The sequence below is a fragment of the Sebastes umbrosus genome, chromosome 10, assembly GCF_015220745.1.
Source record: "Sebastes umbrosus isolate fSebUmb1 chromosome 10, fSebUmb1.pri, whole genome shotgun sequence".
Lineage (NCBI taxonomy): Eukaryota > Metazoa > Chordata > Actinopteri > Perciformes > Sebastidae > Sebastes > Sebastes umbrosus.
Window position 1 is genome coordinate 258,691 of NC_051278.1, and position 20,029 is coordinate 278,719.

The following is a 20,029-nucleotide window of genomic DNA, read 5'->3' on the forward strand; positions in this document are numbered from 1 at the left end:
TGATTAACATGAATTAAAAACATAACTTTATTATTCTCATTTATGTATTTTTTCTCTCATCTTTCCATTTTTCTCCAGCGAGTTACTGGATTTAGGTTCTTCAGGTTGCTGCTGGGTTCAGTCGCACATCACAGCGTTCAGACTGGTTGAACTTTGGGCACATCGCACTGCGCTTTGCTCGGCACGGCGAGAAGTTGTTCTTGTGCCGCGCAGGCCGTTGTAAATATTGTGTTCCAGGGTGCAGCGGTGCCGTTGTGAAAGTCCTCTAATAGGGAACCAATCTACATGCCGACGGTGTCATTACTCTACAGCCGGTACATCGTGCATCAACATTTACTTCATAATCATACGTTAAAGCAAAAAAGGAACAGTGTGGAGGATTTGGTGACATCTAGTGGTGTGGTTGCAGATTGCAACCAGCTGAGTTCCCCTCCGCTCACTCTTTCTTTTCCAAGACTGCGGTAACGTGAGCTGCTGAGGTCATCCATTCACCAGCGTGTCAGAGAACTACGGTGGCCTTCAGGTAACATAAAACCATGAAAGGTTCTCTCTAGAGTCAGAGTTTGGTTTGAGCATCGCGGCGTTGACTCCGTGAAGAGAGGAGTCAGAGTTTGGTTTGAGCATCGCGGCGTTGACTCCGTGAAGAGAGGAGTCAGAGGTTGGTTTGAGCATCACGGCGTTGACTACGTGAAGAGGACCCGCTCCCTCTGGAGACGTGAAGGACTCAGTCTGAGTTAACCAACACAATGACTCTTAGTTTCAGGTGATTCAACACTAATGAAAACATAGTTATGAATATTATTTTCCATTTCTGCTGATAGATCCCCCAAAATGTTACCCACTGCTCCTTTAAAATAAGAAGCAAGAGCCAGAAAGTGATTCGCTTAGTTTAGCAAATAGACTGAAAACAGGAGACAACAGCTAGTTCACACTTCAGCCATTTCCATCACATAACCCCCCCCCCGCATAAAACCACAAATAATACACCTAAATAAACCAGATATACTGCAGGTTCATTAGTGATTTCTCTTTATTTCTTCTTTCATGTTGTCACATTTCAAAATCAAACTCTAGTAATAATTATTCACGCAGGAATTTAACCAGTTGAACTTAAAAGAGAATAAATGTTGAGAATCTGTCGTCTCGGTTTATGACGTCCTGCAAAGTCAGTAAGAAGGTTAACTTCAAAATAAGACTTGTTTTTTAAATCCTCTTTATTATTATTATTATTATTCATATTTTCCTCTAATACACTCAGTTTGGCCTCGTTGGTGGTCTCCTGTAGTTGGCTGTGGGTTCATCAGGAAGCTGCTCTGCGTCCTTTGTTGAGTTGTTTATGTCAGACTTCAAACTAAATGCACTTCAGTCCTCTGAGCTCTGAGCTCCACCGTGGAGACTTCAGACGGGAGAGAAGCTGCCGTGTTGGCGGGCGTGTTCCCTGTGTTCCCTGTGTTCCCTGTGTTCCCTGTGTTCACTGTGTTCCCTGTGTTCACTGTGTTCCCTGTGTTCCCTGTGTTCACTGTGTTCCCTGTGTTCACTGTGTTCCCTGTGTTCCCTGTGTTCCCTGTGTTCCCTGTGTTCACTGTGTTCCCTGTGTTCACTGTGTTCCCTGTGTTCCCTGTGTTCCCTGTGTTCCCTGTGTTCACTGTGTTCCCTGTGTTCACTGTGTTCCCTGTTTTCCCTGTGTTCACTGTGTTCCCTGTGTTCACTGTGTTCACTGTGTTCCCTGTGTTCCCTGTGTTCCCTGTGTTCCCTGTGTTCCCTGTGTTCCCTGTGTTCACTCCGACACACTCAGCTTATTGTGGAAACAAACCACACAAAGAGGATTTAGAGCTCTTTTTCTCCCAGACTGAATACAGACAGTCATTACAGACTGTTTCCCAACACAAACACAAACACAACTCCCACATTACTTCATTACACAACCTCACATTCTATTGGCCATTTAAATCTGATCCAGAGTCAGCGAATCCAACTCTATATGTATATATATATATATATATATATAAAGTTGCCCCCCCCCCTGTGAAGTTCTGGCATCCCGGGCTGACTGTAGTTGACCTCCTCCTCTCCACGCCATCATGCCTCCATGTGCAGTAGAATCCCAGCTGACTGCGTGTCCACAGAGTATCACTCAGTAATCTGTATCCGTCAGCGTCTCTGTGTTGAACATGTTGTTAAAGTGTGTGGAGTTTCCTGGAAACACTTTCAGTCACATGTGTTGAAAAAACATTCCAGGGAAATGTCACAGAACCAGTCGACTCCGGAGTCAACAGGAAGTGGGACGGCCTGCCACGAGCTGGATGTGATGTCTGACTGCATGATCCCAACACACAGGACAGCATCTCCATAGTCCATACCATCTGACCTGGGGGGGGGGGCAGCATCTCATCTCTACTGCTGTCCATAGTCTATACCATCTGACCTGCTAGAGCTCCTGCACCATCTGACCTGCTAGAGCTCCTGTACCATCTGACCTGCTAGAGCTCCTGTACCATCTGACCTGCTAGAGCTCCTGTACCATCTGACCTGCTAGAGCTGCAACAACGTTGAACAAACTTTTAAAAGGCATTAAATCTCTTCATTCTGTGTCACTATAAGGTCAGATGTCGGTTATCCGGCGCCGCTGCCTGCTGCTACGATGACGTATGAATGATGTTTACTTCTCTAGGACTGTTTAGTGTAGTCTACATGTAGACTTTGAGTTAGCTCTGGAGAACAAAACGCTCTGAGCAGAACGCAGACAGAAAGAATCACATATCTTTATTATTCAACGATCAATAATGGTTTTATGGTTTTATGGTTGGGGGTGTTTCCTGTTTCAACAAACAACTTCCAGCTGGATGAAAACATGTTGACACACATGTCCAGTTTGCTTTTGTAGTTTTAGACTCTGGTTTAGCTGGAAGCGGAGAGAACGTCCCGTCTACTGACTCAGTGAGTCAATAAACAACATCTCTATAGACCTGAACTCAGTGATGCTCAAACAACAAACAGACAAACAGGTGGAACCACCTCTCTCTCTCTCTCCATGTTGTTAGGATCAGCTTCAGCTCTGCCTTCCAATAGATACACATAATACTGAATCAATAAACTGCTGCTGTAGAAGCTGAACCTTCCTGTCGTTGGATTCGTTGACTCTGGATCAGAACACAATGTGAGGTTGTGTAATGGAGTAATGTGGGAGTAGTGTTTGTGTTGTGTTGGGAAACCGGCTGTAATCACTGAGTGGAAGACAACTTTAAATATATCTATATTTAAATAAAGGTAAAGGCGTTTCCATATCCCGTTTAGAGCATCAACTCTATCAGGTGAAGGTAAAAACCTCCTCCAGCCAGCGTAAGAACTATGATCACTTTAACATGTTAGCAAACAGTTCCTCATCCAGCAGACATGGAGCTTCATTATCATTCATCTGGAGTCCAATATTTACCCTCCTGAGGGGGAACACCTGTATGACTGTATGGCTCTCTACCTGCTGAACGCTCCTCTGAGTTACTGGGAATACAGAATAGAGAGCACTACAGTGATGGTGTTCAGGTGGAGTATCTCCACCCAAACTACTGGAGAGATGATGAAACACACAACAGACAGAACACCAGAATAACACTCTGAGTCCACGCCTTTAAAGCGACTACATGACTCAGGTCTGGCTGCTGTCTGGAGCCTTTAAAGAGTTAAATCATGAGAACGTTTCTTTAGAGAAGGTTTCTTTAATACTCTGTTCAGCAGAAAGCACAATGAGTTAGCTGGTCCTGGTCCACCCACATCCAAACAGCAGCTCAGCAGATGTGTGCTTCAGTCCGCCCCAACCAGAGGAGTTATCCTCGGTATGAGGGAGAGCAGACGTACAGCACATAGAACAGACATCATCAGAAGCTGCCTTTAATGCAGCTCATCACGGACTACTGTTCACTAAATGTTCAGCTCATGCTATCAGGGATTCATTTTAACATCTGTAGGCAGTGAATGATGGATGTGTGGACGGGAATCAACACTCCTCTAACCTCCCATGTTAGCATGTACACAGTGTGATGAGCTGCTCTGAGTGCTGCAGCTCTATGAGGAGGAGCCGCTCTATGAGGAGGAGCAGCTCTATAAGGAGGAGCAGCTCTGAGTGCTGCTGCTCTATGAGGAGGAGCTGCTCTGAGTGCTGCAGCTCTATGAGGAGGAGCCGCTCTATGAGGAGGAGCAGCTCTATAAGGAGGAGCAGCTCTGAGTGCTGCTGCTCTATGAGGAGGAGCTGCTCTATGAGAAGGAGCAGCTCTATAAGGAGGAGCTGCTCTGAGTGCTGCAGCTCTATGAGGAGGAGCAGCTCTATGAGAAGGAGCAGCTCTGAGTGCTATAGCTCTATGAGGAGAAGCTGCTCTATGAGGAGCAGCTCTATAAGGAGGAGCAGCTCTGAGTGCTATAGCTCTTTGAGGAGGAGCTGCTCTGAGTGCTATAGCTCTATGAGGAGAAGCTGCTCTATGAGGAGCAGCTCTATAAGGAGGAGCAGCTCTGAGTGCTATAGCTCTTTGAGGAGGAGCTGCTCTGAGTGCTATAGCTCTATGAGGAGGAGCTGCTCTATGAGGAGGAGCAGCTCTATAAGGAGGAGCAGCTCTGAGTGCTGCAGCTCTATGAGGAGGAGCTGCTCTATGAGGAGGAGCAGCTCTATAAAGAGGAGCTGCTCTGAGTGCTGCAGCTCTATGAGGAGGAGCAGCTCTGAGTGCTATAGCTTTGAGGAGGAGCAGCTCTGAGTGCTATAGCTCTATGAGGAGGGTGTGGATGTGTTGTTTGTTGGGATGTTTTCTATTTGCTGTGGAATGTCCTTGGAGCTGTTGGTTAGAGATGATGAGACACATCCTCCCACATACCAGCTCTCTATTCTTGTTTCCAGAACATCACAATCACAGACCTTTAAAAGGTAGAAATGCGTCTTTAGAGAGTGACACTGTGAGACCCTAACCCTCATAATGTACCTCCATAAACGTGTTTATAAAGGTATTAATGCTGCGTTCAGGCACCGGTAGGAAAGTCCCAGCGTCTAGGGTTTCAGAGTTGTTGGCTGAACGTGACGCTGACATTCAGCTGCAGAGGAAAGCCCGTTTTGATCCTCCACTTGGACTTCAGAGGAGCTTCATCCTGACAACATCTGTGTTAAAGACACACGACGCTGTGAGAAGCCTGAGCAGCTCCAGCTAATGACAGAACACAGATACACTAAAGAGGAGAGTGTCGTTTCACTCCAGTGAGAGCTCAGCTGATGTCGGTCAGGAACATTCAAATAACATCCAGGAAACACACAGACTTCCTCACAGTGGAGGACAGACTGAGTTACAACAGCAGAACACAATGAAACACAGTATTCAGGAGGTGTGAAGGTACTTTTCTCTTTTATTGTCCTCACAACAGAGAGGCCTGGACTCAGCAGGCAGCCTGGACTCAGCAGGCAGCGTGGACTCGCTGAACGACTACAGCCGATCGTCTCTGTCCTCGTTGGTTTGTTTGGTGAAGAAAAGTCCTGTTAAAGAGTCTCCATGCTGGCTGTGTTGTCCTGCATCATTACTGCAGATTAAAGCTTCCTCATGCTGTAAAAAAACAACCTACATAGAAATATTATATTACAAAAGTCTAATATTAGTTATTAGAGAAACACCGTTGTTCTCAGAGGACGTCCTGGTCTCATGTTGTGTCTCATGTTGTCCACAGCAGCAGCAGGTGTTACAGGTACAGATCTGTCCTAGCTGAGCTCGCTGTGGGAAGGCTGTGCTCTACATCTCTGGCTGGTTCTACTGGTAACATCAGGATCAGAAGGCCGGCAGAGGGAAGCAGCCCAGCAGCGTCGGGGCTCCGGACCCGGAGCCCAGCAGGAGGGGGACCAGCCTCAGCAGGTCTCGGAGAGGGATCCTCAGCTGGCTGCTACGAGACAACAGATCCCCGAGAGAGCTGCAGCCTGAAGGACGGAGAGACGAGAGACACGACAGATTCAGCTTCAAGGTCAAGGTCACTTACTGAACAGACATGTTCTGCTGTTCAGTGAGAACAGGATGATGGAGGGGAGTCAGGAAGTCCAGCGGTGGAAGGAGTACTCTAATCCTTTACTGAAGTTAAAGTACAACACAACTAATGTAGAAGAGTTTTATCAGTAAAATGTATTTAAAGAATCCAACATAAAGGACCTGTTGTTACAGTAAGATGTCCCTGAAACACATATACATTATTACAGTATCATATTATTAGATTGTTAATACAACAATGTTTGACGTGTCACAGCATGTAACTGTTGTAGCTGCTGGAGGTGAAGCCACTCTGAACTACTTTAGAGTCCAGTGTCCCTCCATCAGTCACAGGTTAAAGGTCTAATATGTGAAACCACTACATCTGTTATATACTGTGTTGAGATGTGAACTGACATAATCCCAAATGTTCCCAACAACTCTCAAACCTGAGAGATCTGTCATTTTAAAGAAGGGTAACGGTGTGTTTCATTTGGTCGCCTGTCGATGACGTCATCTCTCCTCTTAGTGATGCGTCAGTGTCGTGGTTCTCTGTCTAAACTGATGTTTGAGCCGGTTAGAAGCCTCATTGTTACCGTACATGTTGGTGTGGTGTTGATCTTACTCTCCAGCTGTGTGTGAGTGTTCCTGAGACACGGGATGGAGCGGTACACCAGGAAGCAGGCCAGCACCGTGGACTGGGCGTCCTTAGGGAGGGCCTCGCCCCTCATGTAGGACCTCAACACTGAGCTGTTGTCTAGGAGACAAAACACACAACAAGTTGTTTGATTCTTCATTTGTTCTGTCAGGTTCTGCTGGTCAGCACCAGATGAACCCAATACAGGTGTGAGAGATCCCTCAGTGTTTCACCCAGAGAAAGACTCTGAGGAAGACAAACGGCACGGAGAGGAGAGGAGATAGAAACAACTATCTGATCTATAGATCTATAGATCTATAGATCTATAGATATATATATAGATCTATAGATATATGTTATATTTCCTGGGTGAGTTCCAGAGAACAGAAACATTCCTGTAGTCAGTGTTGGTTTCCTCTGAGAGGCTTCATGAAATATGAAAGTGTCTGTTAGAACTGATGACATAATCCCAGTCTGGTCCAACAACTCCTCCCGTTTCCCACGCCTCTCACTGTCTTTATTACTGCAGGTGTGTGTGTGTGTGTGTGTGTGTGTGTGTGTGTGTGTGTGTGTGTGTGTGTGCAGGTAGGTGAAGGAATGTGTGTTTGTTGTGTGTGTACACAGTTACTGTGTTGTCGCCCTGATGCATGAAACCAGCTGAAACAGATCCAGCCTGAGAAACCTCCTGCTGCTCCACATCCAACACATTGAACTGTTTACATTCTTTCATTCTCTTTGAGATACGAGCCTCCGCCTCGTTTTATTACTGAACCTGGAGCTCTTTTCACGCATGATGCTGTAACCCTGAACTCATGTACACATCACCCGGAGGAGCTGGATGAGAGAACATGAATGTCTGAATCATTAAACAGATTTTACACCACAGACCGTATATAAAGATGGACGACGTGGCCGGCTGCAGTAAAGCTCATAAAGCCAGAACATCTGGATGGCCCCCTGGTGGCCGGCTGCAGTAAAGCTCATAAAGCCAGAACATCTGGATGGCCCCCTGGTGGCCGGCTGCAGTAAAGCCAGAACATCTGGATGGCCCCCTGGTGGCCGGCTGCAGTAGAGCTCATAAAGACAGAACATCTGGATGGCCCCATGGTGGCCGGCTGCAGTAGAGCTCTTAAAGACAGAACATCTGGATGGCCCCCTGGTGGCCGGCTGCAGTAGAGCTCATAAAGACAGAACATCTGGATGGCCCCCTGGTGGCCGGCTTCAGTAGAGCTCATAAAGACAAAACATCTGGATGGCCCCCTGGTGGCGGGCTGCAGTAAAGCTCATAAAGACAGAACATCTGGATGGCCCCCTGGTGTCCGGCTGCAGTAGAGCTCATAAAGACAAAACATCTGGATGGCCCCCTGGTGGCCGACTGCAGTAGAGCTCATAAAGACAAAACATCTGGATGGCCCCCTGGTGGCCGGCTGCAGTAGAGCTCATAAAGACAAAACATCTGGATGGCCCCCTGGTGGCCGGCTGCAGTAAAGCTCATAAAGACAAAACATCTGGATGGCCCCCTGGTGGCCGGCTGCAGTAGAGCTCATAAAGACAAAACATCTGGTTGGCCCCCTGGTGGCCGGCTGCAGTAGAGCTCATAAAGACAAAACATCTGGATGGCCCCCTGGTGGCCGGCTGCAGTAAAGCTCATAAAGACAAACTACACGGCAAATACATTTTTCCTAAATATGGTTTCTGTCATTTTAGGTTCTTCAATTGTTCATTTTTTCAAATAAGTTTAACTTTAATTCATTATTTGATGTTATAAAAGAGGGTGAAACATCGTGACTGGTAGTTGTCAGTCTCTCTCGCTGACCAATCGCGTGCTTGGCTCGCGATTGGTTCAGGCAGGTGACCTCGATACCGCGGCTCCATCATTTCTATCGTGCAACTGGCGCACAACCGGAACAAAAAACAACCATGTGAGGTTGAAGAGGAGGAGGAGAGGTCATTCACACAAGGACGCCATGAAAATGTCCAACCCGAGAGACGACGAGATGTAGGGACTTCTGTGGGGAAGGGCCAACGCCCAAATCCTCAATTTCAAGGAACGGCAAGAGACACATTAGTTTATGAGCAGATTACGAGCCGGCTACATCACCACGCTGCTTTGTGTTTTATGTCCTGCCTCCTGCACGCTCTACCCGACGCTCTACCCGACGCTCTACCCGACGCTCTACCCGACGCCACCCCCCCCCCTTCGTCTGACCAGAGATTACCAGTGATGAAGAAAAACACATTACTGAGCCTTTTTTTTAGCATGTTGTCTCCATCCATCCATCCATCCATCCATCCATCCATCCATCCCTCCTCACCTCTGAGCCAGCTGTCCAGCGCTACGTCCACCATGTTCTTCATGACGGGGAGGAACTCGGAGGTGAGCAGAGCGTCGTGGCGGTTAGCGGGTCCCCTCAGCACCCTGCTGTCCCACAGCTCCACCACCAGACGCATCTGCCACAGAGGGAAGGTCTGCAGCAGGTCGCCCCGACGCAGAGCGCCCACCGCCTGAGACACACCGGAGGAGAACACACGTTTAGTTCTCCCTAAAGCAGAGAGGTTGTAAGATTGATTTAGTTTCTTTGAAGTATGAACATGTGTTTGTGTGTGTTACCTGCTCTATAGCGATATACGTGGGCAGCATCTCTGGACATTCCTGCGTTACACATTCATAGAGCATCGCCGAGAACAACTCCAGAGTGTCGTCTCTCTGCAAACACAACACACACACACAGACCGACTGAGTGAGTGAGGGAGGTTGGTGCTCATTACAATTACAACATGTAGACGGGTCCATGAAGCTCATCAGGGTTGTTTAGTAGCTACAACATGTAGACGGGTCCATGAAGCTCATCAGGGTTGTTTAGTAGCTACAACATGTAGACGGGTCCATGAAGCTCATCAGGGTTGTTTAGTAGCTACAACATGTAGACGGGTCCATGAAGCTCATCAGGGTTGTTTAGTAGCTACAACATGTAGACGGGTCCATGAAGCTCATCAGGGTTGTTTAGTACCTACAACATGTAGACGGGTCCATGAAGCTCATCAGGGTTGTTTAGTAGCTACAACATGTAGACGGGTCCATGAAGCTCATCAGGGTTGTTTAGTACCTACACCTTTTAGTTATTTTAGTGATTTATTCAACAACTAGGCTCTTTTTCTCTGCAGCTTGTTTTGGTGTTATGGTTTAAATTCTTTACGGTGTTAATCTTAGTCACGCATTCCGACATGGATGATGGTGAAATCTGTCACCTCTCTCCGACGGAGCACATATCATGCTACTTCCACGCAGACCAGACGAGGAGTTTGCATGCAAAGTTTAAATCTAAAATGATTTAAATGTTTTCCTCATTTGTGTGCGAGAGCTCCTATTTCATGAAGTTCTTAGCGTTAATAAAAGTCTAATATGAAACATTTCCACCATTAAAATGTATGAAAACAATGTTCTCTATGTCGACTTAAATTATCCCAAATCTTTCCAACTTTTTTGTCCGACATTTTTCAGATCTTTTTTTTCAGACTTTTGTTTCTGACATTTTTCGGAATTTTTTTAAAATCTTTTTCTTTCTGACATTTTTCAGAATTTCTTTTCGGGCATTTTTTAGATTTTTTTTTTCAGACTTTTTTGTCTGATATTTTCCAGATCTTTTGATTCGGACTTTTTTGTCCGACATTTTTCAGACTTTTTCTTTCTGACATTTTTCAGATCTTTTTTTCAGATCTTTTGTTTCGGACATTTTTGTAAGGAAGAGTTTCATTTGGTCGCCTGTCAATGGTGTCATATTCTCTTAGTGTATCCCACATCGTTGTGCTTTTCTGCCTGAAGCTGTCAGAAATGTTATCCCTTTTTATCCCGTTTTAAGCAAAGTTTTTAAAAAACACGTTTTAGAACATCGTTTTCAGAGAACATTAGCGGCAGCTCGGCTCGCAGCCCGTCCGGGACCTCCTGTATCTGAACAGCGTCAGAGAAACTCTGATTATTAACGTGGAACTGCTTCGTTCAGTGTTTTGACCGGTTTGAATCAGCGGGGAGGAGACCTCTGCTGATGATAAAAACCTCCTGAACGATGAACACTGAAGGAATCTTAACCAACTTAAAGAAGCTGACTGACATGAAGACAACAACTCCCATGATCCCACGCTGCTTCACCACGTCACCAGACTCCGTCTTCAGTTATTGTATTGACTGAGAGACTCCCAGAGGCGGAACATTACATACTGTGTGTTTAAACACTACTTTTTAATCAAGCAGGTTCATTTAAATTTGTGCTTTTTAACAGAGTTCCTCCACAAAATGAACGACTTTCAAATGACTTTGTAGATTTAGTGAATGATACTGAAGGGTTTATATTATGAGGTGTAATTAAATTCAATTACAGAACGTTACGCCACAAACAGACTCATTTTCCTCCGTTTGACAGTTCAAGCTGAAACAGGCGACCTCTGTGCAATCCAACTAATTAAATGAACCCTCAGCAGCCTCTTTCCTCAGAACAGAGGAGTCAAGTGATTAATAAGCAGGTTGAATCTATACAATCTATTTGACCTCTTTAAATCACCCGGTGTACGGGATGGGATGTACTTATAAAGCTACCTCGTGTTTAAAGCTGAGAGAAACAGAGAAGAGGAACCTGAAGTGTCTGCTCTCACTACACTTCATCTAGAGGACCTGGAAACCCGTTTTCTCTCTCAGCTTTAATCACAGATTTAAGTTAACTGCACATCAGAGATGTTTTCTCCATTAACTCTTGTTGGGAGTCACGGTTGAACGTCTCTCTCACAAGATCTCTATCAAGATCTCTATCGAGACCTCACACATCGTGGAAGCTTGGGAACTTGTTAGCTAATCCACACACACGTTTAAAGGGTCGGTTCATTTCAAACAATCTGTTACGGATCAATAGAAAACACAGACAGAGAGTCTGGTCAACTGATCTACTCTTTCAATGTGTTGGCATTGTTTCGGTCCGGTTCCATTCAAGCGGCCTGAACTAAGCAGCTGTGAAAACGGCCAAAGAACTCCGGATGTTTGACACAATAAACTGAGGGATGGATTTATGAACAGTGTGTTTACTGAGCTCTGTTACATTCAGGGTTGATGTTGTTGATTTTAGGGTTCAAAATGGAACATGTATATATATGTATAATGGTATAATAGATCGTTTTAGATGGTTAAACTGTCAACAGACTGCAGTTAAGAAGCAAAAGTTGCTTCAGAGTTCAGACCTTCATCTAGTTCTGGTTGTTCCACTCACGTGTTTGATCTCATCAGATGTTTTACAGAAGAACTCGGCGAAGGAGACGAGGGCCGGCTCCGAGGTGAACGTGGAGATGGCTTCAGGCTGCAGAGACACAGGAGGAAATTGTACAACTGTTTACGTCACCAACCGACATGTAAAAGGAAGTATAGAGAAACAAGGAAGGATAGAAAAGACAGTGATGAAAGAGTGAGAGTGAAGTACGGAAGGAAAGGGAACGAGGAGATGTGGTTAAGATAAGTGAGAAAGGAAGGAAACATGAATGCATGAAAAGAAGAAGAGAAAGGAGAGAAAGGAGAGAAAGGAGAGAATACATGATGTGTGTTTTGTGTTGTTCCCCTGTGGACCTGCAGGTGTATTGACGGAGTACACTATTGAACAGGGAGGCCATCAGGAAACCAGTAATAGTCTGTCAGCCTGTAGTGACGACCTGCCAACAACACTGGACTCAACCGGCCACGAGGGACGACGTCCATTGAGCTCCACACCTCTATTCATACACACTTATCGGTGCACACTTTATCCTTCAAACACAGCTACTAAAGGAAATGTTATTAACCCTTTAACAACGGAGCTGTTGGCATAATCCACTTTAAATTAATCTATGATCAATAATAATAATAATAGCTAGAGCATTCATTGTGTTTTCAGAAAGCTACGGCTTCTGTCTTTCATGTCCTCATGTTGTTCGCTCATGATGATGTCATTACGTTACAGTATGTTACATGCACTGCAAAACGTCACCAAACTATCAGCGCCTTTGCAATGTGCTCTAAACTAAATGAACTATATTTACTTATAGTTCAGATAATGTTAGAGGTGTTGAGAAATATTTTGTTCATGATTTTACATTCAGAATTGTTTTGGAAAAATCTGAATTTGATGAACACACTTGTCTGATTTTAGTTTTTTATTTATTATTTATGAGAATTCCAATACTTTGATCAATCATTATGGTTTATTGGCTTACACAGCCTTTCAGCTTAGCTTGGACATATTTTACGGCTATGAAGTATTTGAAATTACTCCAAGAAATGACATCACAAAAAGCAGAAATTCCAATGTAGGCACCGGCAGACCGTTTCTATTGCAGAGGTCAAAGGGTTAAAGACAAACTAACTCAACTAAACCACTATACGTGTTACTATACGTCTATATAAATGATATATTCCCAGCAGATCACTGAGTTGTACAGAAGCTAAATGAAGCTCTAACAATGGAAGCCGGTGTGTGTCTACCTTGAAGGCTCTGACTCCAGAGCTGCGGTGGTTGACGGTGGAGGCCAGCAGGCTCTTCCAGCCCTGAGGGTCGTCTTTGTAGGGCAGCTGGCCGGCCCGTAGTTTCACATACAACACCCCGTCTCTGGACAGGATGGACCTGAGAGACAGAGAGAATGTCCATTACATCTGTCAACCGATGGGTCAATGACTGAGATGAGAGATCAGTGGATTCCAACAATCAATCTGGAGCATAGAAGGACAAAAGGAGGTCTCTAATCATGTTCACACATTGTGCATTTACTGCTTTCATTTGAGTCATGAAACAAGTTTTAATTTCCCTCGTGACAGCGTCTCTGTTTGGTTTCTATCTGCAGGGCTGCAGACCTAAGAGCCGGACAATAACCTTTTATTATGATGTTAATACAACGTACCAGAATTCATGAATATGTACCATATTAATACTGACGTTCATGTAGTATTACGTCCCAGCGTCTGCTGTATCAGCCGTGTGTTTACTACAGGTTTATCTGCATATAGAGCGGGGGGGAGGTGAGATCAGATCACAGGTGTTAATTCTAATGCCAGGTGTGAACAGACGTACTTAAAGCTGTCCACGTGTGATGGGATCACTGAGGATGTTAATACCAGGTCTGAACAGGGCCTCAGATCGCCCAAACGCCACGAAGATAACCAACAAAATGTGGAATTCATTGTTCAGAACAACCGAGTCCTGACGGTGGATGAAAGCGTGGAGCATTTGGAGCCGAGGTACAGTCGGCCAGGTCACAAATACATCTCTGAAACAGCCGTCCCAAAACTACACCTCATGTAGGCTAAAAGACGCGCAGGCTAGGGTGATGTGTGGGGGATCGGACCGGTACTCGGACCGGTACTCGGACCGGTACTCGGTATCAGCCGAACCTCGATACTTACTTTAGATGCTGTGTTTCTTTGCTGAGGTCTACGGAGAGTTCCCAGTACCGCGGCCCCTTCACCTTCACCTGGAATCAATAAATAAGCACTCGTTAGAAAATAGAAGGATGAAGATATCAGGGTGTGTTTGATTTATACACATCTATCATGCTACGTGTCCACCGGGGACTCTTCTATCACAAGGGATTGCCTGGCCTCCCAGCATTGGACGCTTGATGAGCTGGCACTAGACACCAGACACCTGATTGGACGAACGCTTTCCCTCCGTGGGCTGCTGCTCCCAGCTTTCAAACCAACACGGCGACTCGTTTGGAAGCTTCCTTCATATATGTCAGGACGATAGTTAACCCAGATGTGTTTCTGAAGACATCTGAGGTGAGGAATAATCCATGCAGTTGCTAGATCTGTCTTTATTTTGGATCCACAACGGTTAGTTTAAAAGATTCTCGGGGGTTTGGAGAGGCAGCGAGTCGCGTCAGACGTCTGTGATTTGATTAAAGTAGCCTGGACCTCAACTTTATGCAGATGAGGAGCAGGCGATGACGTCCAGCTAGCGGGTCGTTGTTGTGACATGAACTCCTTGACGCCTTCACCCTGTCGAAGGTTATTTCACAACAATGACCGGCGCGCTGTACATCACACATCTTACATCATCTAGGTGGCATAAGGATGATATTGTCCACATCACTGAGCTAGTCGTCAGCAGAGAGGGAGCTACACTGAACAGTCTACATGTAGTCTCCACTGGACTCCTGTAAGTATCGTCAGGCGTTACCCGTTTGAGAAGGTGCAGCTCAGGAAGCATGGTGGGAGCCATCAGTTCCACCGTGGTCTCATTGTACCACTTGGTCTCCTGAAACAACAGAATAACGGCGTCACTACAACAGAAACAAGAACAAAGAGTTTCACACTCTCACAGATATACACTCACCAGCCACTTTATTAGGCACACCTGTTCAATTGCTTGTTAACACAAACAGCTAATCAGCCAATCACATGGCAGCAACTCAATGCATTAGGTCATCTAGACGTGGTGAAGACGACTTGCTGAAGTTCAAACCGAGCATCAGAATGGGGAAGAAAGGGGATTTAAGTGACTTTGAACGTGGCATGGTTGTTGGTGCCAGACGGGCTGGTCTGAGTATTAAACTGCTGATCTACTGGGATTTTCACCACAACCATCTCTAGGGTTTACAGAGAATGGTCCCAACAAGAGAACAGATCCAGGGAGCGGGGGTTGTGTGGACGGAAATGCCTTGTTGATGTCAGAGGTCAGAGGAGAATGGGCAGAGTGGTTGGAGATGATAGAAAGGCAACAGTAACTCAAATAAACACTCGTTACAACCAAGGTATGCAGAATACCATCTCTGAACACACAACACGTCCAACCTTGAAGCAGATGAAGACCACCCGGTACTCGCAAGGTGTACCTAATAAAGAGGATACCACCCGGTACTAGTACCGGCCACTTTATTAGGTACATCTTGTACCTAATAAAGTGGCCGGTGAGTGTATGTAGCTGTATACTGCTCAAGTAGCACTGAAACAGCAGACTGAACTGACACAAAATGAGACCAAGAAGTAGTAAAGCCTGACTCCTCGGCAACGGCTCTTCACAAACGTTAACAGAATTCTACTTCCCTGAGAGATGGGTTAGGATCCATGTTTGTCTGGCTTCATCAAATATTTAACGTCACCCTCCAGACTGGTTTTAAAGTATATCAAATACTCGGCTAATATTTCTTTAACGTGGCTTTCTCACATAAAAAGAGAGTCTGTTGTGCAGACGTCTGTGACTGGTCCGTGTAGTTAGCATCTCTTATTGTTTTTTATGTTGTCTGTTAGCTTGTTAGCTGGTAGCTACATACATTAATATCTAGAGGAAGGAAGCTCCAGGGTCCAGTTCACATCCAAACACTGCACCCTGTCAGACTGTCACTACGCTCTCTGGACTGAGTCCGCTCTACACTCTCTGTACTGAGTCCGCTCTACACTCTCTGTACTGAGTCCACTCTACACTCTCTGTACTGAGTCCACTCTACACTCTCTGTACTGAGTCCACTCTACACTCTCTGTACTGAGTCCACTCTACACTCTCTGTACTGAGTCCGCTCTACACTCTCTGTACTGAGTCCGCTCTACACTCTCTGTACTGAGTCCGCTCTACACTCTCTGTACTGAGTCCACTCTACACTCTCTGTACTGAGTCCGCTCTACACTCTCTGTACTGAGTCCACTCTACACTCTCTGTACTGAGTCCGCTCTACACTCTCTGTACTGAGTCCACTCTACACTCTCTGTACTGAGTCCACTCTACACTCTCTGTACTGAGTCCGCTCTACACTCTCTGTACTGAGTCCACTCTACACTCTCTGTACTGAGTCCACTCTACACTCTCTGTACTGAGTCCGCTCTACACTCTCTGTACTGAGTCCACTCTACACTCTCTGTACTGAGTCCACTCTACACTCTCTGTACTGAGTCCGCTCTACACTCTCTGTACTGAGTCCGCTCTACACTCTCTGTACTGAGTCCACTCTACACTCTCTGTACTGAGTCCACTCTACACTCTCTGTACTGAGTCCACTCTACACTCTCTGTACTGAGTCCGCTCTACACTCTCTGTACTGAGTCCACTCTACACTCTCTGTACTGAGTCCGCTCTACACTCTCTGTACTGAGTCCGCTCTACACTCTCTGTACTGAGTCCGCTCTACACTCTCTGTACTGAGTCCGCTCTACACTCTCTGTACTGAGTCCGCTCTACACTCTCTGTACTGAGTCCACTCTACACTCTCTGTACTGAGTCCACTCTACACTCTCTGTACTGAGTCCGCTCTACACTCTCTGTACTGAGTCCGCTCTACACTCTCTGTACTGAGTCCACTCTACACTCTCTGTACTGAGTCCACTCTACACTCTCTGTACTGAGTCCACTCTACACTCTCTGTACTGAGTCCGCTCTACACTCTCTGTACTGAGTCCACTCTACACTCTCTGTACTGAGTCCGCTCTACACTCTCTGTACTGAGTCCGCTCTACACTCTCTGTACTGAGTCCGCTCTACACTCTCTGTACTGAGTCCGCTCTACACTCTCTGTACTGAGTCCGCTCTACACTCTCTGTACTGAGTCCGCTCTACACTCTCTGTACTGAGTCCGCTCTACACTCTCTGTACTGAGTCCGCTCTACACTCTCTGTACTGAGTCCGCTCTACACTCTCTGTACTGAGTCCGCTCTACACTCTCTGTACTGAGTCCGCTCTACACTCTCTGTACTGAGTCCGCTCTACACTCTCTGTACTGAGTCCGCTCTACACTCTCTGTACTGAGTCCACTCTACACTCTCTGTACTGAGTCCGCTCTACACTCTCTGTACTGAGTCCGCTCTACACTGGAGGTTTCAGGTTTCTTTGCCGGTGTTGTGTGGAAGACGGTTTCTCTGTTGATAAGTGCAGGCGTTACTGTACTAGACAGAGATTGGCTGACGTTTAAAAGAGCCCTATACTGACATTAATCAGCCCACAGACCCCCGTCTGAGAGGATTTTTTCTTTTAGATGTTTTATTACCTAAAGTGTTTTAAACCCAGGACTAAAATAGTCATACACCCTGTCATTGTGTTATATCTTATATGGATGGAATTATAATGAAAATAAATTAAGGACCACATGGAACCCCCTCAAGGCCCCCTGAGGGTCCCCGGACCCCACTTTGACACCCGCTGCAGTAGAGGAATGTGAAAACACCTCTCTAGTGACAAACTTTGCACAGATACAAGTCAGTATAGTCAAGGTCAAACATCTAAGTGGATATAAACATAAGAACATCTAATCATAAATCTGTGTATGAATGTTTGAATGTCTCTCACACACTGAGTGACGTAATGACGGATGATGTTGACGGAGGATGTTGACGGAGGATGTTGACGGATGATGTTGACGGAGGATGTTGACGGATGATGTTGACGGAAGATGTTGACGGATGATGTTGACGGCGTCAAGCTGAGCTCTCTGCTATGAATTCAATTGAAGTGAGGAAAGCAGTCAGAGGTGGTCCTCCACAACCTCCATCTTTAACCTTGGACCATCCTTCATACGTAGGAATACCCAAAGCTTAAAGGGATATCTCAGGTGTTGTGGAAGTGGGGTTGTATGAGGTGTTTTATTCATAGTCAGTGTATTAGTAGGAATAATATTAGGAATACCAGTACGGAACCAAAGCAGTACACGGCTGTAGACGGGGGCAGCAGCAAAATCTATTTTAGAAACCTGAAAAGATCTGTATCAGACTACGTGTCTGCTGTATTTGGAATATTTCCACCGCTTTACCTTTCCGTCAGACAGCCCTTTGAATCCGTTTATCCATCTACGCTCTCTTCAAAGCCACCAGACTCCATTGACAAAAACAGTAATGTTTCCCGAACACAGGGGTTGCTGATCTACCGCCGCCTTGATGGTTAGTTTGTTTGTGTTATTGTGTGGTAGATCAGCAACTCGTGTTCTGGGAGGTCAAATTACTGCTTTTGTAAATGGAGTCTGGTGGCTCTGAAGAGAGCGATATCAGACTGTCTGACGCCAAAGTGAAAATATTCTAAATATAGCGTACACTTAAACCGATAATGTTTTTTAGGTGGGTTGGGGTTACAATACGTTTTGCTGCTGCCCCGTCCACAGCAGGACATTGCTTTGCTTCTGTACTGGTTCTCCAAACTGGGGTCGTGCTGAAAGTCCTCTACTGTAGATAATACACAGACTATGGATCAGTACCTCATACAACCCCACTGAGTGGATCAGTACCTCATACAACCCCATTGAGTGGATCAGTACCTCATACAACCCCATTGAGTGGATCAGTACCTCATACAACCCCACTGAGTGGATCAGAACCTCATACAACCCCACTGAGTGGATCAGTACCTCATACAACCCCACTGAGTGGATCAGTACCTCATACAACCCCACTGAGTGGATCAGTACCTCATACAACCCCACTGAGTGGATCAGTACCTCATACAACCCCACTGAGAAACCCTGAACTATCCCTTTAAATCTTCACAGTGGTAGTGTGGCCCGTGGTTCGAGTCTATCCTGGGACCTTTGTTGCATATCTAGCTTCTATAAAACTCCACCACCTCCCCTCCCGTTGGACGTGCACCAACAGCACCAACAGCACCAACAGCACCAACAGCACCAACAGCACCAACAGCACAAACAGCACCAACAGCACCAACAGCACCAACAGCACAAACAGCACCAACAGCACAAACAGCACCAACAGCACAAACAGCACCAACAGCACAAACAGCACCAACAGCACCAACAGCACCAACAGCACAAACAGCACAAACAGCACCAACAGCACCAACAGCACCAACAGCACCAACAGCACAAACAGCACCAACAGCACAAACAGCACCAACAGCACCAACAGCACCAACAGCACCAACAGCACAAACAGCACAAACAGCCACAAACAGCACCAAAAGCACAAACAGCACAAACAGCCACAAACAGCACCAACAGCACAAACAGCACAAACAGCACCAAAAGCACAAACAGCACAAACAGCCACAACAGCACCAACAGCACAAACAGCACAAACAGCACAAACAGCACCAACAGCACAAACAGCCACAACAGCACCAACAGCACCAACAGCACAAACAGCCACAACAGCACAAACAGCACAAACAGCACAAACAGCCACAACAGCACCAACAGCACCAACAGCACAAACAGCCACAACAGCACAAACAGCACAAACAGCACAAACAGCCACAACAGCACAAACAGCACAAACAGCACAAACAGCACCAACAGCACAAACAGCCACAACAGCCACAACAGCCACAACAGACGGCTGTTTACTGGGAGATTTAAAGGAGAATGTGGAAACACATAATTTCTCTTTCAAATGCCTCCTTGCAACATCAGCAAGGCTCGACATGAAGAGACTTAACGAGTACAGCGGAACCTCACAGGGCTGCAGAGAAACTCAAATAGGCAC

General features: G+C 46.0%; 1 protein-coding gene and 1 long non-coding RNA gene across 5 annotated transcripts in view; one reads left to right on the plus strand and one right to left on the minus strand.

The window, feature by feature from the left end:
• Positions 1-2,802: 2,802 nt before the first annotated feature.
• On the plus strand, positions 2,803-3,284 carry LOC119495453. Its single transcript, XR_005208491.1, has 2 exons — positions 2,803-2,937; positions 3,042-3,284. It is a non-coding gene; the product is annotated as an uncharacterized LOC119495453 (long non-coding RNA).
• Positions 3,285-5,355: 2,071 nt separating this feature from the next.
• The window catches only part of anapc1 (anaphase promoting complex subunit 1), a 74,067-nt gene continuing 59,393 nt past the window's right edge, over positions 5,356-20,029 (minus strand). For 2 of the 4 annotated variants that reach the window (XM_037781905.1, XM_037781903.1), the window contains exons 46-53: positions 14,799-14,876; positions 14,024-14,091; positions 13,109-13,247; positions 11,868-11,954; positions 9,227-9,322; positions 8,931-9,120; positions 6,580-6,735; positions 5,356-5,935 (exon numbers count right to left, since the gene is read on the minus strand). In XM_037781905.1, coding sequence (XP_037637833.1) covers positions 5,790-5,935; positions 6,580-6,735; positions 8,931-9,120; positions 9,227-9,322; positions 11,868-11,954; positions 13,109-13,247; positions 14,024-14,091; positions 14,799-14,876 — 960 coding nt within the window. In that variant the 3' untranslated portion in view covers positions 5,356-5,789. The remainder of the gene's footprint in view (positions 5,936-6,579; positions 6,736-8,930; positions 9,121-9,226; positions 9,323-11,867; positions 11,955-13,108; positions 13,248-14,023; positions 14,092-14,798; positions 14,877-20,029) is intronic. The other 2 variants (XM_037781907.1, XM_037781906.1) reach the window with 2 other exon arrangements.